At 39.0% G+C, this 17,019-nt stretch overlaps 1 protein-coding gene across 1 annotated transcript in view; it reads right to left on the bottom strand.

Moving 5' to 3' along the window:
* LOC108895328 (heterogeneous nuclear ribonucleoprotein L-like) overlaps window positions 1-13,261 on the bottom strand; it is a 37,906-nt gene extending 24,645 nt beyond the window's left edge. Inside the window, exons 1-7 of the mRNA XM_051076663.1 lie at window positions 13,241-13,261; window positions 12,623-12,721; window positions 10,294-10,412; window positions 8,851-8,960; window positions 8,608-8,735; window positions 5,578-5,663; window positions 5,382-5,478 (exon numbers count right to left, since the gene is read on the bottom strand). Of these exons, the coding sequence (XP_050932620.1) occupies window positions 5,382-5,478; window positions 5,578-5,663; window positions 8,608-8,735; window positions 8,851-8,960; window positions 10,294-10,412; window positions 12,623-12,721; window positions 13,241-13,261 (660 nt within the window). The remainder of the gene's footprint in view (window positions 1-5,381; window positions 5,479-5,577; window positions 5,664-8,607; window positions 8,736-8,850; window positions 8,961-10,293; window positions 10,413-12,622; window positions 12,722-13,240) is intronic.
* Window positions 13,262-17,019: the final 3,758 nt, after the last annotated feature.

The following is a 17,019-nucleotide window of genomic DNA, read 5'->3' as shown; positions in this document are numbered from 1 at the left end:
GGTTTATAGATCTGAGCATCTCTGAATGCACAACATGTGCATCTGTTTCATGAACCTTGAAACAGATGGGCTACAGCAGCAGAAGACCACATAGGGTGTGACTCCTGTCAGCTAAGAACAGGAAACTGAGGCTACAATTTGCATGGCCTCACCAAAACTGGACAATAGAAGATTGGAGAAATGTTGCCTGGTCTGGCGAGTCTCAAATTCTGCTGCAACATTCAGATGGTAGGGTCAGTTTTTGGTATGAACAACATGAAAGTATGCATCCATCCTGCCTTGCATCAACAGTTCAGGCTGCTGCTGGTGGTGTAATGGTGTGGGGGATATTTTCTTAGCACACTTTGGAGCCCTTTGTACCAACTGAGCATTGTTCAAATGCCAATCCCTTTATGACCACAGTGTACCCATTTCTCGATGGCTGCTTCCAGCAGGATAACTCACCATGCTGCAAAGCCTGTCTCAAACTGGTTTCTTGAACATAATGATGAGTTTGCTGTATGAGTTTGCAGTTTCCTCAAATGGCCTTCACAGTCACCAGATCTTAATCTAATAGAGCTCTGGGATGTGATGGAACGGGAGATTTGCATCACGGACGTGCAGCCAACAAATCTATAGCAACCATGTGATGCTATCATGTCAATCCAGACCAAAATCTCTGAGGAATGTTTTCAGCACTTTGTTGAATTTATGCCATGAAGAATTAATGCAGTTCTGAAGGCAAAAGGGTGTCCAATCCGGCACTAGCAAGGTACACCTAATAAAGTGGCCAGTAAGTGTATGTCAAAGTTCAAATAGGCATAGTCTGACCGATGAGTACTGGCCGACACTTGTAGTGACAAAATCTATCCACAGATAGACACCTGCCGAATTTCTCAGAACCGCCTCTGTGGTAGTTCCCCCTGCAGTAGGTGTCTTCAGGGCCAGGATTTTACCGTGATGAGACACACACACACAGACTTCAGGTTCCCAGAGGTGCTGAGCACTTGTTTGCTTTGCCTTCACTCTGCAGTCAGACTCATCCCAAACCATCTCAATAGGGTTTAGGTCAGGTGACTGTGGAGGCCAGGTCATCTGATGCAGCACTCCATCACTCTCCTTCTTGGTCAAATAGCCCTTACATAGCCTGGAGGTGTGTTTGGGGTCATTGTCCTGTTGAAAAACAAATGATGACCCCACTAAGCACAGACCAGATAAGATGGCATGCCACTGCAGAATGCTGTGTGCCTTGAATTTTCAATCATCAACAGTGTCACCAGCAAAGCACCCCACACCATCACACCTCCTCCTCCATGAGAGAAACCATTCACTCACCTTTTGTGTCTCACAAAGACATGACAAGTAGAACCAAAAATCTCAAAATTCGACTCATCAGACCAAAGTTCCTTGTGATTCTGGGACCAAGCGATTCTCTTCTTGTTGCTCTTGCTCAGAAGTGCCTTCTTTGCAGCAATTCAACCATGAGGGCCTGATTCATGCAGTCTCCTCTGAACAGTTGATGTTGAGATGTGTCTACTTGATCTCTGTGAAACATTTATCTGGGCTCTAATCTGAGGTGCTGTTAATTTGCAGTTTCTGGGGCTGGTAACTCTAATGACCTTATCCTCTGCATCACAGGTAACTCTCGGTCTTCCTTTCCTTTGGTCAGCCAGTTTCCTCACAGCATTTGATAGTTTTCGCAACTGAACTTGAGGATACATTCAAAGTTCTTGGGATTGACTGACCTTCATGTCTTAAAGTAATGATGTTATCTTAACTTAGTTGAGTGGTTCTTGCCATAATAAGGAGTAGAACAGTAGTCAAATAGAGCTATTCACTGTAGAGAACTGTGCACCAACTCTACCTCTGCACAACACAGCTGATGGTCTCAAACCGATGCGGGGGTGTGTCCAATAATGGGTGACACTATAGACCACCATGAACACAACACACTCAAGCTTTTATAGAGGAAGCCTTAAACTACTTAAACTATATGTACAAGTGTTTCTCCCACCTTTATTTGCCTGAATCCCCCCCATCCCAAGAGACCAAAGGGGGGAAAAAAAAGAAGAAAAATGTTTTATTTATATTATCTACTTAATCCATATGTAGCCAACTCACTGTGTATCCTGTCTCATGTGTGAAAGGGGGCAGGTTGATAAATCGTTAAGCTCCAAGTCCTATAAATCTCTCTACAATAAAATGTGAACAGACGACCCCAAATGCCCCAAAATATCAACATACACAATCTGAAGCTGATTTGTGGTTAGAGGGGTAACTTATAATTTAACTCTAGGAAATAAAAACTAAACCCTCTGATGTCTTTTATTAGAAAAATGATCCACACACTATTAAATATTTCTCATCATTAGAAATGAACATTTCAGTCAGACAGACCTCATCAGACATTAACTACTTCTCTTTAGTATCTTTAGAGTCACAACTTTCACTTTAAAAAAATCATGAAAAATCTGCGTCACATACTCATAACATTTGTTCATCATGAGACAAAAGAACAAAAATACTCACTCAGTGAGAAACTTAATAACAATTCCTGTACTTATTTTCAGTATGTTCTCAGTCTGACTTTATTAATTGTTAGTGATTGTTTCTGCTCTAGTCATATGATCATATTGTTTACATTTCACTTGCTGAATATGACTTTTGGATGCTGCTACAACCGAATTTACCAGCAGGTATCAGTGTTTCTAACCCTAACCCATATTAAGAACATTATTCATGGTTCTGACGATGTTGCTTGCAATAAACAACTCTGCCTCTTTCACATGTATGCATTTGGGAAATCTTGGGTGGACTTACTGAGTTGATAACCACTGTCGTATGACTGCTTAGTGAGACTGTGAGACTCTTAGCTTTAGTGAAGCCAAATAATGAAAAGATATCCCTGAGTATGTTGAACTTGCTTCATAGTACAGGCCTCTGGTGACAGTGGTGACACTGCGAGCAATTGCTAATGGCAGGGAGGCTAGTCCTGGGCAGAATGCTAGCAGCTTTCCTGCAGGTTTGTTGTATTATCAACAAACTGTCCAGTGTTCAGCTACACAGAACCCTTTCCAAAGTAAGAACACATCATCAATCTCAAATGGTATGTCATTCAAAAAGAATACTTTCTCTTAAGAGTAAATACATGAGATAAGATATTCCTTAGTTGGGTCACATTTCAGCTTATTATATAAACATATTTTCAAGTTGCCTGCGAACTTTGTTATAATTGAACTCATCTATAATGAAAATTATGCCTCCTTTGTCAGCCCAATTTTTTTTCTTTGTAAGGAGGGGATTACTGATGATTACTGAACATCCCCCCAAGTACCCCCCCCCCCCCCGCATTGCAATCTGCAATGCAGAAAAGACAAAATAAAATTTTGTAGATGCTTCTTGTGGAATCGAGTTTGTCGTTGATTTATATTTAATTAATTAGTAAACATTGGTTAACATTGTAACATGAAAACTATTAATTCCTTAAATGTAGTATGTCTATAGATTAAGCATTTTCTGTAACGTAACACATTGTTTTACGTCCCCCAAAGGACATGACTTAAGGTGGTCTGGGTTGTTTTCGCTACACTGTGTCTGTCTATATTTTGCATTATTCAAAACAGGGAATAAAGTCTGAATGCATGGTTCGTGCATGTACTCGACATCAAAACAGCTACTGCTATTAATCTGTAAAAGTTTTAAAGGATTTGCTTTTTGTCTGCTTTTTTGTAGAATTAAGCAAGGGCATGGGTCTGCATTTGCTGGCTGTGATAGTCAGGTTGGTTATTGGTCATCCAAAAGAAGATAAAATAGATGTTTAGTCTGTGTATTTGAAAATGAATACTGAATGTTTTCTGATGTTTTCAGCATGCAAAGACTTTGCTGGTTGTATGAATTAATCTTATTTGTACTTAAGTTTACTATGACTTTGACACGACATTTGTAATGCTGTTGGTGCAACAATTATGGGAAGACAACCTTTTCTCTCTCTCTTTTCCATAGGACAGGGTGGAGCCCTGAGTTGTATGTGGCTACAAAATAGCACCAGAATGGGTTAAAACAAACCAGCATGTGTTTTCAGCAAAGGTGAAGTTGCCTAATGCTCTTCACTCCTGTATATTAAATTACTGTAGATAAATCTAAAGTATTCTAATAAGCCCTTAATTAATTGATGTCATTCAGGAATATGGATGGAGTTTATCTCTTATTTTGACAGAATAAAACAATAGAGTGCTCCAATGAACTACTTAATAAGTTAATTACTGAATCAATATATGTCACTACACCGGCATACATGCCCACGTTATGTGTTACGTAGACTATGTAGACAGCATATGCAAAATCAGAATACTAGGGCTGTCACTTTTTATTTGAACATTTGAACCTGTTTGAAATTTAGGCTGCAGTCTCTATAAGCACATCAGGCCATTTGAAGTAGTTTGTTTGTGATCCAACAGACTCTATCAGCTTGACCTATTACATGCCCTACTGCCTAAGCTAATGATAATACAGTGTTATTTTGTTACGAAAATGGCGAGCAGAGCCGACCTGATAATCATGACACTAAAACTTCTGAGAAGCAGCACGTGGAAGTGTTTTGGATGGCAAAGTCACAAATAAAGATAAGGCTAATTGTCGACTTTATCAAAGGAAACTGCTTCAACAACAATGAATCTGCAGACTCACCTGCTAGCTTACCATCCCACTGAGACAGCAGAGGCAGCACAGACGAGGAGAGCAGTGCCAAGTGTACGGCCTCATTTTACTGCATATTATTCAGCACACTCAGTTCTAATTAGTTTGAACAACTGTGGGTTATTTTAATTCATTCAATGTTGATTTTGAAGTGACAGTCTTACAATATACATGCTACAGTTACAGAATTAGATTTCATGTCCTGAGAGCAGGGCTGACTCCACAGTGGAGCCTCCAAGTAGACTCCTCTCATTACTGCACACACTCCTCACTTCTCTGCCACACTGAGAATGCAACTGACTTGAAGCAGTATGAACAGTATGTGTATGTATATGATTGGTTGTCTTTTATGTGTTTTTAATAATAATAATTTATTTTTATTCATTTAGTTTGCTTCAAGCATGTTGGTCTGACAATAAGGCTTTGTACGTGTGCTGCTTATGTCTCTACCATTTCAGAAACTGGTGACATTTTTGTCACCATCATTGTTTTGTCAACATTATACTTGTGGCTAATAATCTAGGGGGTGATCTTTGACAGTGATCTCTTGTGGGACATGATTACTGTAATGCACTGCTCACAGGCTTTCGCAAGAACCTACAATTTATTTATGTGACTTCCTGTAGAAAATATTGTTTTTTATAGACTTATTATAGACTGACACCAGGCCTGTGTCTGTGACTGCTGAGGTGTTTTGTATCTCTTACCCTTGCATATTCAATCTTGAGTGTACAGCATCCAGCGTAAATGTCAGCTCCATTCAGCGCAGCTTTGGCCTTCTGAGCACATTGAACTGACTCAAACCTGAGGTTGTGGCATTAAGGAAAGAACACTACAAATTCCAGCAGCACACAGCTCCACACAGAAGGTTAAGATACATGTTCCCACATTAAGTAAGGATACTCTACCATGGCCTGGATCCCATTTCGTTTAAAGATGACAATCCTTAGCACACTGCCGATGGGGTTACACACAGTGTACAGAACATCCTGGACCAAAATGCAAAAAAGAAAGAAATTCAGGATTCAACACAATCTGAAAGTTTTTTTAATGCTGCAGTATATCTTAACATGCCACTGTGCATTGCATGAATTCCATAAACATTGTGCAGAAATAAGAGAGAAATGAAACCCCATGTTTGTTTGAAAATCAATAGATAAATCCTTTTTTTTTTAACTTTTGTTTCAAAAAGTGACTCAGACATTTGAACACTCATATAAAAAGCTTGAAAATTTCAATCAACAAAAACTTTACCTCCAGACAAGATGATGATCAAAACTCAAAACTTCATAATAGACTGACAAAGTAGCACTACTTCAATAAGCGATAAGCAATTGACAATGAAGGAATCCTAACCTAAAAACAAGCTGAGCAAACAGCCTGCAGCCCCTTACTGATGTCCTGTGTCTGCCAAAAATGGCTGGAAAAACTTTTACATTTTAAACTTGAAACTATTTTATTTGTTTTTTTCCAGTTTTAATTATCAAGTCTGTTTATCTTGGAGAGGGGGAGACCTCTGAGGAGAATTCAGCTCCAGCTAAACTATGAGCACTGAAGGAATCTTATCCTACAAATGAAATGCAATGAGATATAGGAGTTGTTTAATGATGCAATCAAGCCAACTACTTCTGCCACCCAGTTGGACATTATATCACTTGTGGAAAACCCTGTGGAAGTGGTTTGGCTTTAAGAGGTCAGACCTCCAGCAAGCTACAGTCTTCTGCAAGGTTTGCAAGAAAATGGTCACAGCTATAGGTGGCAACACAACCAATTAGTTTCACCAAAGGAAGCAAAACACAGACACAAGAATCACGAAACCCAGAAGTCGTGTGAGGACCAGAGTTTTTCTGTTGTAGCGGGTCATGTGCGGTCAAAAAGTATTTTTTTGTCATATCATCTTGAATATTGTTGCCACAAATTACCCTGAAATATCATGATATTATTTTAAGGCTATATCACCCAGCCCTAGTGAGCGGAGATTTTTGTTGTGAATAGTGTGAAATTTGATCAGCTGTGTCTACTTCACAAAAACTATTATGTTGAATGTAAATATACATTCAGACCACATTGATTATATAATTTACATTACAGGACTTAGGACAGATGGTTACTGCTTTTAAGAGAAACCTGAAAAATTTGTGAAGAAACAGGATGACAATACCCCCATCCATAGGGCAAGGGGGGTCACTGTGTTTGATGAATACGAAAATTCTGTGAATAATATGCTATGGCCTTCGATCAGACCTCAACCCAGTTGAACACCTAGGAGAAATTCTGGGCCAACATCTTAGACAGTGCTCTCCACCACCATCATCAGACAAAACACCACATGGAGTAGTATTTTTTGTAAAAATGGTGTTCTATCCCTCCAGTAGAATTCCAGAAACTTCCATCTATTCATCCATTATCTATACCGCTAATCCGTAAAGGATCGTGGGGGGGATGGAGCCTATCCCAGCTGACATTGGGTGAGAGGCAGGATACACCCTGTACAGATCGTATTGCAGAAACTGAAGCTGTTATGGTGGCACATGGTGGCCCAACGCCTTACAATATATAAACACACTATGTTCTGTAGTTTGTTTGAGAGAGAGAATGTGACAGACTGGCAGATGAATTAAATATTACATACTCTATACTGACAATGAAATGTTTATACATTGAATCAGGAGTTACCTGAAAAGGTCAAAGCACATTTCAGTCCAGTTACACCAAATGACCAAGTTTTAAGACTTTTCAGTGTATTCTTATATATTCCAGTCAGCCATTAAAATTTAGTGATAGACTGATATGTTTTTTTCAGGGCCGATACCAATACCAATTATTAGTAGTCAAAGAGGCCGATAACCGATATTTGGAGCTGATATTCATTTGTAGTAAAAGTGAAAATACTGGTGTCAAAATTTTGAATGATACAAACTCCAACACTGAACTTTGTTTAAATGCCTTTAAGCTGTTTATTAAACAGCTTTGCAGATTTGCAACATGTTAAAGGTTTTTTTATTTTAGACAATAGACATCTTTGTTTTAAAATTCTAACAAAAAGTGCAGGGAGCTCCCAGGCTCAGCAGCATGTCTTATAAAGTTAAATGAAAACTTAATAAATAGCTCCCTAAAGTTTTCTACAGTAAATAAAGTTTTCCAAAATTTCAATATAACTGAAATGTTATTTTATCTTTCACTTGTCTTTGTTTTAAGTTCAAACAAAAACAAAGGGTGCAGGGAGTTCCCAGGGTCAGCAGCATCTCTTATAAAGTTAACTGAAATTTTAAAGAAATAAATAAACAGCTTCCTGAAGTTTTATAACGTCAATAAAACAAAGGTTTGCACAGAAATGTGAGTCTCAAATCAATTAGTCCCCATTGAGCAGCAGCAGATTGTGGTGCAAACAGCAGAGTTGTTCAGTGTGTGTGAGCACTGTGCATGCACAGCTCTCACTGCTGACTGGCTGTTGCCGTGGCTCTGTGTGTAACCAATCAGATAGTGCTGTGGGTGGGACAATGCTGGAGACAGCGTAGTGACTGCTAACAGAGAGGCTCAGCTGCATCAGAGCCAAAGTGACCGAGTTTTAAATTGATCTCTTATCGGCTGTCGGATTAAAAAAACACAGCCGGTGCCGATATGCATAAAAAAAGCCGAATATCAGCACCAATAATTGGCCCGGCTGATAATCAGTCTATCCCTATTAAGAATTTACTGGTGGGGACTTGAAACTAGCTGCAGATTAACCCATTACATTGAATATATTTCCCTTCTGTTTTTTATTGTAAAAGTTACACTATTATTATTATGTAGTGCAACTTAACTTCCTCTGTAGAGTTAATGTTAATATTGTGCTGATAATCAGCTGTATTCACTAACAATATAACAATACATAAATACATCTACATACAGTAGATGTAAATGTACGTGTGTGTATGCATGTGTGTTTACCGTGGTTATAGGGTAGAGGGGGTTCTGTATGGACAGCAACAGGACCTTGTTGCCACTGTTGGGGTTGTCAGCATTGGTAGGCCGGGTGATTCTCTTGGATGTGGAGTAGTTAAAGTATGCCTGTTGGCCTAATGAACAGATGGATGAAACACATATGAACACATACAGTCTTCTACAGATAAGCATGTCTAACTAATCAGTCTCATCTGTAAGTTTTCACAATGAAAAGTCTGAGAATCAAACCTGCAATGTATACTGGCTCCTTCGCTCCACAGGACACACAGCGGTCAGCACTCTCCACAGCTGAGAACTCCACTAGAGCCTGACGTTTGAATGGCATCATCATCACATAACTGAAAACACAAACATAAACATTAAGATAGGACATACACATGCTGATAATTGAGCTCTTTTCCACAAAATGGCCTTTCACTAGAAACACATCGCCTCCTGTGCTAGCCAAGGTGTGTGTGTATGTGTGTGTCTTTTACACCATACTTTTCCCTGCAGCTTCATTCAAGTAAATGAGAGGTTAATGAATACTGCATCATGCAGGGAGTGTTAATAATGGAGAAGGAATCATTTAGAGTGGAAACTGCACTATCACAAAATGTTTCCTTCAATTATTCAGGATCTGTAACTATCTTTACACTAAAGCCACTGAAGCTGAGTGTGGTTTATTACACCAGATCACTGTGTGCCCCACAAATGTTTACTCATGTTCAAATAATAATAAATAAATAAGTATAGTATAATAGGATTGAAAAAAACAGTTCTGAGAACGTCCCCACTGGTGTAAAGGATATTGCCTTGTAATGTTCCCAGACAGTCCAGATATGGAGCTCTTTATGGGAATGTTATTTGGTGGACTCTCTGGGAATGTTCAGTGGACCCTTCCCACTAGAAATTGCACATTTCCAGAACATTCCAAGAGCATCCCTGCTGATGTAAAGCACATTGCCTTGTAACTACTTAGAGTTCTTTATAGGTAGGGGGATGTTATTTGGTGGACTTTCAGGGAACACACAGGACGTTCAGGGGTCTCAGGACTTTTAGGGGTTCATTACTTAAAGGACGTTCCCTGTAGATCCACTTTCTACACTACTTTAGAGGGAATTTCCATTTTGGTTATTTTAGGTCCTCTGAAGGTAATGCAAAAGGTCCTTTAAATGTTGTGTTACTAAATGTTGTGCAAAGATTATGGCAACATAGTGTAGAGACTGGGAGGGAACATCCTACAGAAATAGTCCCCTTAACGTTCCCTCCTATATCAGCTACTCACCTGGACTCCTGCATTTTTGCTCTTGCTACATCAAGAAATAACATGAAAATAATGACTTGGGTTTAGTCATTCTTACTAATATTATATGTTAGAAGTTAAACAGGACTTCCAGCTCCTCAAACTAATGATATGATCAGCTGATTATTTCTCATCATCCCTGATTACACTAAGTGATGTTTCTTTTTCCTCACAAAAAATCTTTAGCTGAGTACAGACACTGGCTTGCAGGGACATCACATCAAATAACTGATGGAATCAATGTTAATTAGCAGCTAATACAGATAATATAATCTGAGGTATCCCCCGCCATTGTAGGGGATACACTGTGCACACACACACACACACACACACACACAGACACACACACACACACACACACACAGACACGGTGGCTGCTGTCTCACCATATGGGTCCAAACTTCTCCAGGGCATCTATCAGGTCTGCTTCCACCACAGCCTCACACAGACCCCTGACATGGACCACAGGACTGGGAGATATTCGATGGGAGTCCTCGCCATTATCCTACAACACACACAGTTGACCAGTTTTATCAGGCTGATCTGCAGCTTGCTGCAAACCAGGGTTCCAAACACAGACATCTGTGGTGTAAAATGCAGGGTTATTTGGCAGAAACATTTTACCTGGCACAACTTTAGCCACAATGAAATGTGATGGCATACAGTAAGGTGCCGCAATGCCAATCGCATACATCCCTGGTACATTACTTTGTAACATGAACAACACCATTTTACTGTTCCCATTGTAACTATCTGAATGGAAGATACAATGATTAACACAATAATAACTTATTGCTGTCACCTTGTATAATATGTGGTAGAAAGAGGACTAGAAGTGAAAATCACAATTTTTATCATGATACAATATTATATCAATATAATGGACAACAATTACATTTGTCTGCTATGCAATTTCAATTCCATTCGATTCAGGAGCCAGCGATCAATACAAGACAATATCATCTGCTGATTTAACACAATCACTTCCATTCATATCAAATCACAAAAAGGAACTAAAATTTCACTGGACATCTTTATTCCTAAACCCAACCAGACATTTAAATGAAAAACAATCTTCTCTTTTAACATAAATAGACCTTTTCACTATAAAGTGCCACAGTCTGATATATTGAGCTTTACATTTTTCACATTCTATGTAAGGGACAAATGAAAGAACATTAAATTCCTATTTGCATACATCAAAGCAGAACATTGTGTAAACCTTACTCCTATCTAGAGCCTAAAACTACATATTTTTAGAACTTAGTAATACAGTAGTACAGTCTTCCTGGATCACAGTTACACACATCTTCAAATATAGGCTACATTTTTCCTCATCAGATTACCACTCACATTTTGTTTGGAGGTGTGCACGCTCAGGCGGAGAAAGACGTGCCAGGGGATTTTCAAAATAAAGGTGTGTCTTTCAAATTATTATATCGTAAGGGACTGTGCTGTTATATGTTATCTTAGTGTTGGGTTAGTGAAGAAACGCTGTTCAGATTGTTAAATTGAAGTACTGTTATTTGAGGGTTAATGAACATGTTTCCAGCTTAGACATGGGAAGCCTGTCTGTCATGTGTCATCTGTCAAAAGGGGCTGAAAGTGAGTCGATTTAGGTAGTTTGGGGTTTTTGTTATTTTTGTCAGTGCTGGCTACACAGGAGCCCACAGCAGCCTGTGTTATTGATTAATTCATAAAAGTTGTGACGAAACCAGCTGACGTCTCTGCGCTTGCTTGGCAAGGGACGTTACAGTAAGTGTGATGACTGATCGATGTTTTCATTTTGGATCGATGCTATAAGATTGTTTTGTCACATTACTATTACCACTGTTAAGAATGATCTTTCAAACTCAGTGGATCTTCATCACTGCTTTATAGATAACAAAATATTCATATTATTGATAATTATTGATAAGTATCAATATTGTTACATCCTAAAAAATCCATGGTCTGGTCATCATTTTTATGCTACTATGAAAACCCATTCCTACAAGGCAGAGGGGGAAGAACAATAATTATTAACAAACTGTCCAGTTTTCGCAGTAGAACAGAAGATTAGCAGCATGAATGTGCAGCCAACAAATTTGCAGAAAAGATGTAATGTGAAACATGGAGCAGAATCTCTTGTGGAATCCAAACCAGAACTGAGGCTGTTTTGAGAGCAAAGGGAGGCCTAGTATTAGTGTGGTGTTTCCTAAGAGCATGGCTCACTGAATGGATTCACCATATTTACCATATGTGTTAGTAGTCCAAGACAGCTTCAGAAAAAAAATCAGTCTGGTTGCTAATATTTTTTATGCACAGCCAGTGCTTGAGTGGACCTTATGGCTAGTGCCTGGTTTTACAAGTGAAATGCCTCCCTGACCAGTTTTAAAGGGATGTAACTTATTTCACCAGTCATTTACTACACATCCAGCCTGTCAGTTTAGACTGACTGAGCAGAACAATAACTGACCTCTGTCAGTGCAAGTTTGAAGTATTTCCACATCTCCCAGTATTTAATCTTGAATAAATGTAAGACTGATGAAAAGCAGGAAATCACTGGTCGTTAAAGAGCAGCACAGCTGGCAAAGGCCCATGTTCCAACACAATGTGGTTCTTTTTGACTGTCAGTCATGAATATGGAGTATTCTTGAGGATTCAGAATCAGGACATGGAAATAAAGACAGGAGAGAGACAGAAAGACAGTGAGATTTCTAGTCATATACTCACACTTCTCTCCAATCTTTTCTTCTTATCTTGTTTATATCCCCAGACACTCTCTCCTTTTAACTTTAATCTCCTCGCTCTTCTGCTTATCTCATTCTCCTTCTATTATCTATCCCATCCCCCGTCTTCCCTCTTTTTGTCCTTCTCTTTCACATTGACATTCCTTTTAGTCTATTTATAGAGGCAGATGGCTCATCTGAGTGTTTGGAGAGGAAAAACAGGGCATGAGATGAACTTCTCTCTCTGCTGACCAGGCTGCTAGCTTCTGTGTTTTAAACACATTAGTATTATTTCTGTACAAATCTAACATTTAACATTTATAAACCATGTGTGTTCTGCCCATTATCCATTGCTGTAAATTCAGTACTTTGATACAGGGTTGATAACACTTTCTAAATACAGATTTCTATATATCTGATATAGTAAATAGGACAGTATGCAGCTTCAATTTCAGAGGAGGTTCTTTCTCATCTAATCCCATAAATTATGCAGACCACAAAACAGGCATTAAGTAAAAGAGCTATGCCTTCATACTGACTCAAAAACACAAACTGACTTTAACTGACATTTTGATTCCATTTGGATCTTGGTTTGGTTAAAAAAAATAAAAAACAAGTATACCAATAGGATGATAGTCTCCATGATGACCCAGTCTTACAGGGTTAATGCACAAACACCAACAATCTGTAGGTTTTCACTCCAAATAACAAAATTAAAACCTGCAGACTGTTAAACTTTAAAGGGATAAGGGAAACTGCAACATGCTTCACTGTAAATGCAAACATTGTCCTGACTAAAGCTAAAACAGTGCATTTAAACTTAATTCATACTAGTTTTTTAAGTTTACTTGCTCACACTGAGTTTTCTGTACTTTTGATCAACAAACTTATTTCATTTAATTCTATGTACATGGTTTAACTGAGTGTGTAGCTTGGTTTGCGGTATGAGACCTAAGTTACAGAACTGTGTGCCCCCTTGCGCATGCCCATTTCCGGTTGGCGCGCATCTACCACTTTAAGCACGAGGCCAACTCGGGGAGCGGTCAAAGCCAGCACAGAAGGTGAAGTTGACTTCGATAAGTAAAGCTTTTGTTTATAATTTTGTCAATATAATTTATTTTTTGGAATTTAGAGTTGTTCGAAGAAACCAGCCTGCAACTCCGGCTCTTCGACTTTCTGAGGCATTGGCATGTTAGCTTGTGTGTGTGCATGTGTACATGCGCGCACGTGTACACAGAGCAGACGTTAAAAATTTAGCAGCAGTTCAACGTGAGTGAATCCGAATAAAAGTGCTTTGACTCGATCTAAACGACCTGAAACGAGCCCCAGTGTGTTGTAAATCTGCAGCATATCTCCACCTGTTGCTGCACCAGCCCTACTGTCTGTTAGCTGCTGGATTAGCGCGCGCTGCTAATTTAGCTGTTTTCTTAACCAGTTAATTTAAGGCTGTGGAGGGAGCGGCTCCGTGCTTCACTTACAGGCACCAGAAGTCAGTGTCAGGTGCACTCATGCTCGTGCTGGGGTTTAAACCTTGGCTAAAGTCAGTCCGGAAGCTGTGTGTGACGTTAGTTAAGTTAAAGTTTGTTTGTAGTTTGCAGACACAACATTCAAACTGAGATCCTCTTCTCTGGCTCAACTGTACATGCCCCTGCCCCTTACAGCAGTCAGACCTGACCCAGTAAAGAAAAGGGAGTACAGTGCTGCAGCAACTGGCGTGTTAGATTTCAGCTTCTGTTAACTTGGGTTATGGGGAAAAGCACTGTAACACCTTCAAATGAAATTATGGACACAGATGTTGAAGACCTCTAGATAAAATATAATTTAACTCTCACTGAATAATTACAGTATTTTGTTGAATTCTGACACCTTGCTCTGGCTAGTGACTTAACCCAGTTTGTTTTATTTCATGCAGTGGTATGAGAACCTGGTAAATGAAAAAAGAACACAGAAGAAAGTCCAGGTGGGTAATGCTTTCATTCAGAAATTCGAAAATGCTGGTTATAGTGATGCTGATCTTTAAGTAATACATTTTGTCTGCATAAGGAGATTTTCATAGACACTGCTGTCTGTTTTATTGCACAAATTTGAAAACTATTGAAACAAAATTGATGACATGACTGTTAAAATTGTACTTAATAATAGTGATAGTAATATTTGTGATGCAGAGAAATTGTGGAAGAACAGCCTGCTGTCAAAAGGATGATGGAACGTTGGCCTGTGCTGTTCACACAAAGTCAGGTATGGTCCACCTACACTTGCACTATACTGAACCACACCATAAGTAATCATCATTTTCATTGTAGATTACTCTTTTCATTAGATTATTTTAATGATTAATTGATCATCTAGTAGACCTAACATTAAATGACTAGCATGGTGGAGGAAACAATTCCTTGGATGTGTTTATTTTTTGTTGACAGAGTTGCCAGTAAAAACCTCAAGAAAGACTTCTATGAATCTCTGGACCACCACACCACCCGTCTCATTGACCTCTTCAAATCCAGAAAAGGAGTCCTACGCCAATCACTTGATCGCCTCCTCCAGCCAATCTATACACAAGTAAGTGATTCTTCATCATTATCACCTTATAGTAGTGAGCTTATTTGTGCTTGAGGTAGTCAAAGGGATAGTTCTACATTCTGGCAAATACACCTATTGTCATAATAATAATAATAATAATCTGCATAGTCATATGAGTAGGTACATTACCTTTAATTGTCAGTGCCTGTTGTTTTGAGATCTGTGGGGTAGAGACGCTGATGCTCAGTGAACACAGCAGGGTGACGGCACAGGTCCCTCAAAACTCATCAAATACACGATCCAACAACTCCAAAGCGCTCTCATGGACAGGTTGTGACTTGCCCGTTCACCACGCTATGAAATAATAATGTTATGAGTTGTTTTCAAGGCAAATGCATAGCCAGAACTGGAGAAGCTGCACCAAACGTGCACCCCACCCATCTGGAAAGTAGTTTCAGCTATGCATTTGCCTTGAAAACAACTCATAACATTACATTACATTAACGTTACATTATTATTTCACGGATTATTTCACAACAGGTACTGATAATTAAAGTTAATGTACCTTTAAATAATAACACGTACTGTTGTAGAAGTAGTAGTAGCAGCTGTAAGAATAATAATATATATAATCTACTACTTACACTACTATAGTACAAGTAATTATTTAACTACCTCAAGCACTTGGAATTCAATGTTGTAACCTGAGCACACTGCCTGTCGTAGTCTGATTGTTTTTTGTCATTTTTTCCATGAGACATCACCACAACACGCACTGCTGTCCTACAGTGTCTTCCCCTGTATCTTGGAGATAATTCCAGCGAATTCTTCCTCAGCTGCTCAGTAATTACATTTATAATAATGATCATAATACCATCACACAGCGCTTATTTTATGACATCATCAGACCTCAGGTTTAGTTCTCAGATTTTTCTCAGAACTTTCCAGCCTCACAAGTCTTTAGTTGCTTCAAGTCCTGCAATGGGCATAACAGCATGACACAACACAGTCTCAGACAGAATAGTAAACTTTGCTAAAACTCAGGTCAAGTTAGGTATTACAGCATGTATTCATGTATGTATTATACTTTGCAAGCCAAACATGTTTAAGTGGGGATGTCACACACTACACAACACTAAACAGCTATTCACTTTGATTACAACAGTGAACACACTATAACAGTGGGTCATAACATCCTGCCTACATTCATTTATTTTTATTTTGAATGCAGGATTCAGACACAGCAGCTGACTTCACCCAGGTGCCTGTTGGGGTTCTTAGAATCATGACACACCACCATCGATTCACAGCATTGCCATCATCCTTGAAGGAAACATTGTCATTGAGAGTGAGCATGATGGGCCTCAACAATTAAACCAAAAATTATACTCTCCATATTGTATTCTCAATAATTAAGAAAATAGGTACAGAGGTACAGAACACAGTGAGAATGACCCCTCTCACAAAAAATCTGAATCCTTACAATGACTGTCAAAAGAATAGCAGTGGGGGTTTTTGTTTGTTTTTGGGATCGGTCTTATTTTGTTTCATACTCATCTGGCTCAGTATTATGAGTGCACAGTTACTGCTCCCTCATAATTGCAGAAAGGGAGCACCTCCTGTACTTGGGGGGCCAACAGTAAAAAAAAAAGTTAAAGACCAAAAGTAAAGCAAAGTATGTACTGAGATGTATGCTTTTTGTATTTGTTCACTGTTTTTCACATTTGCGATTGGAAAGCATAAAAATATGTAAAGGCAGCAGAAGACATCCTTATGTAGGTCACATGATCCTGCCATCAGTGCAGGTGTTAAGTAATGTCCAGTGAGTAAAAACTGTTGAAAATGAACATAAAGTATGTTAAGTATTAAAATGTAGCGTAC

The sequence above is a fragment of the Lates calcarifer genome, linkage group LG16_LG22 (genome assembly GCF_001640805.2).
Source record: "Lates calcarifer isolate ASB-BC8 linkage group LG16_LG22, TLL_Latcal_v3, whole genome shotgun sequence".
NCBI lineage: Eukaryota > Metazoa > Chordata > Actinopteri > Centropomidae > Lates > Lates calcarifer.
Note: the sequence above shows the minus strand (reverse complement) of the source record. Positions and strands in the feature narration are given on the sequence as shown.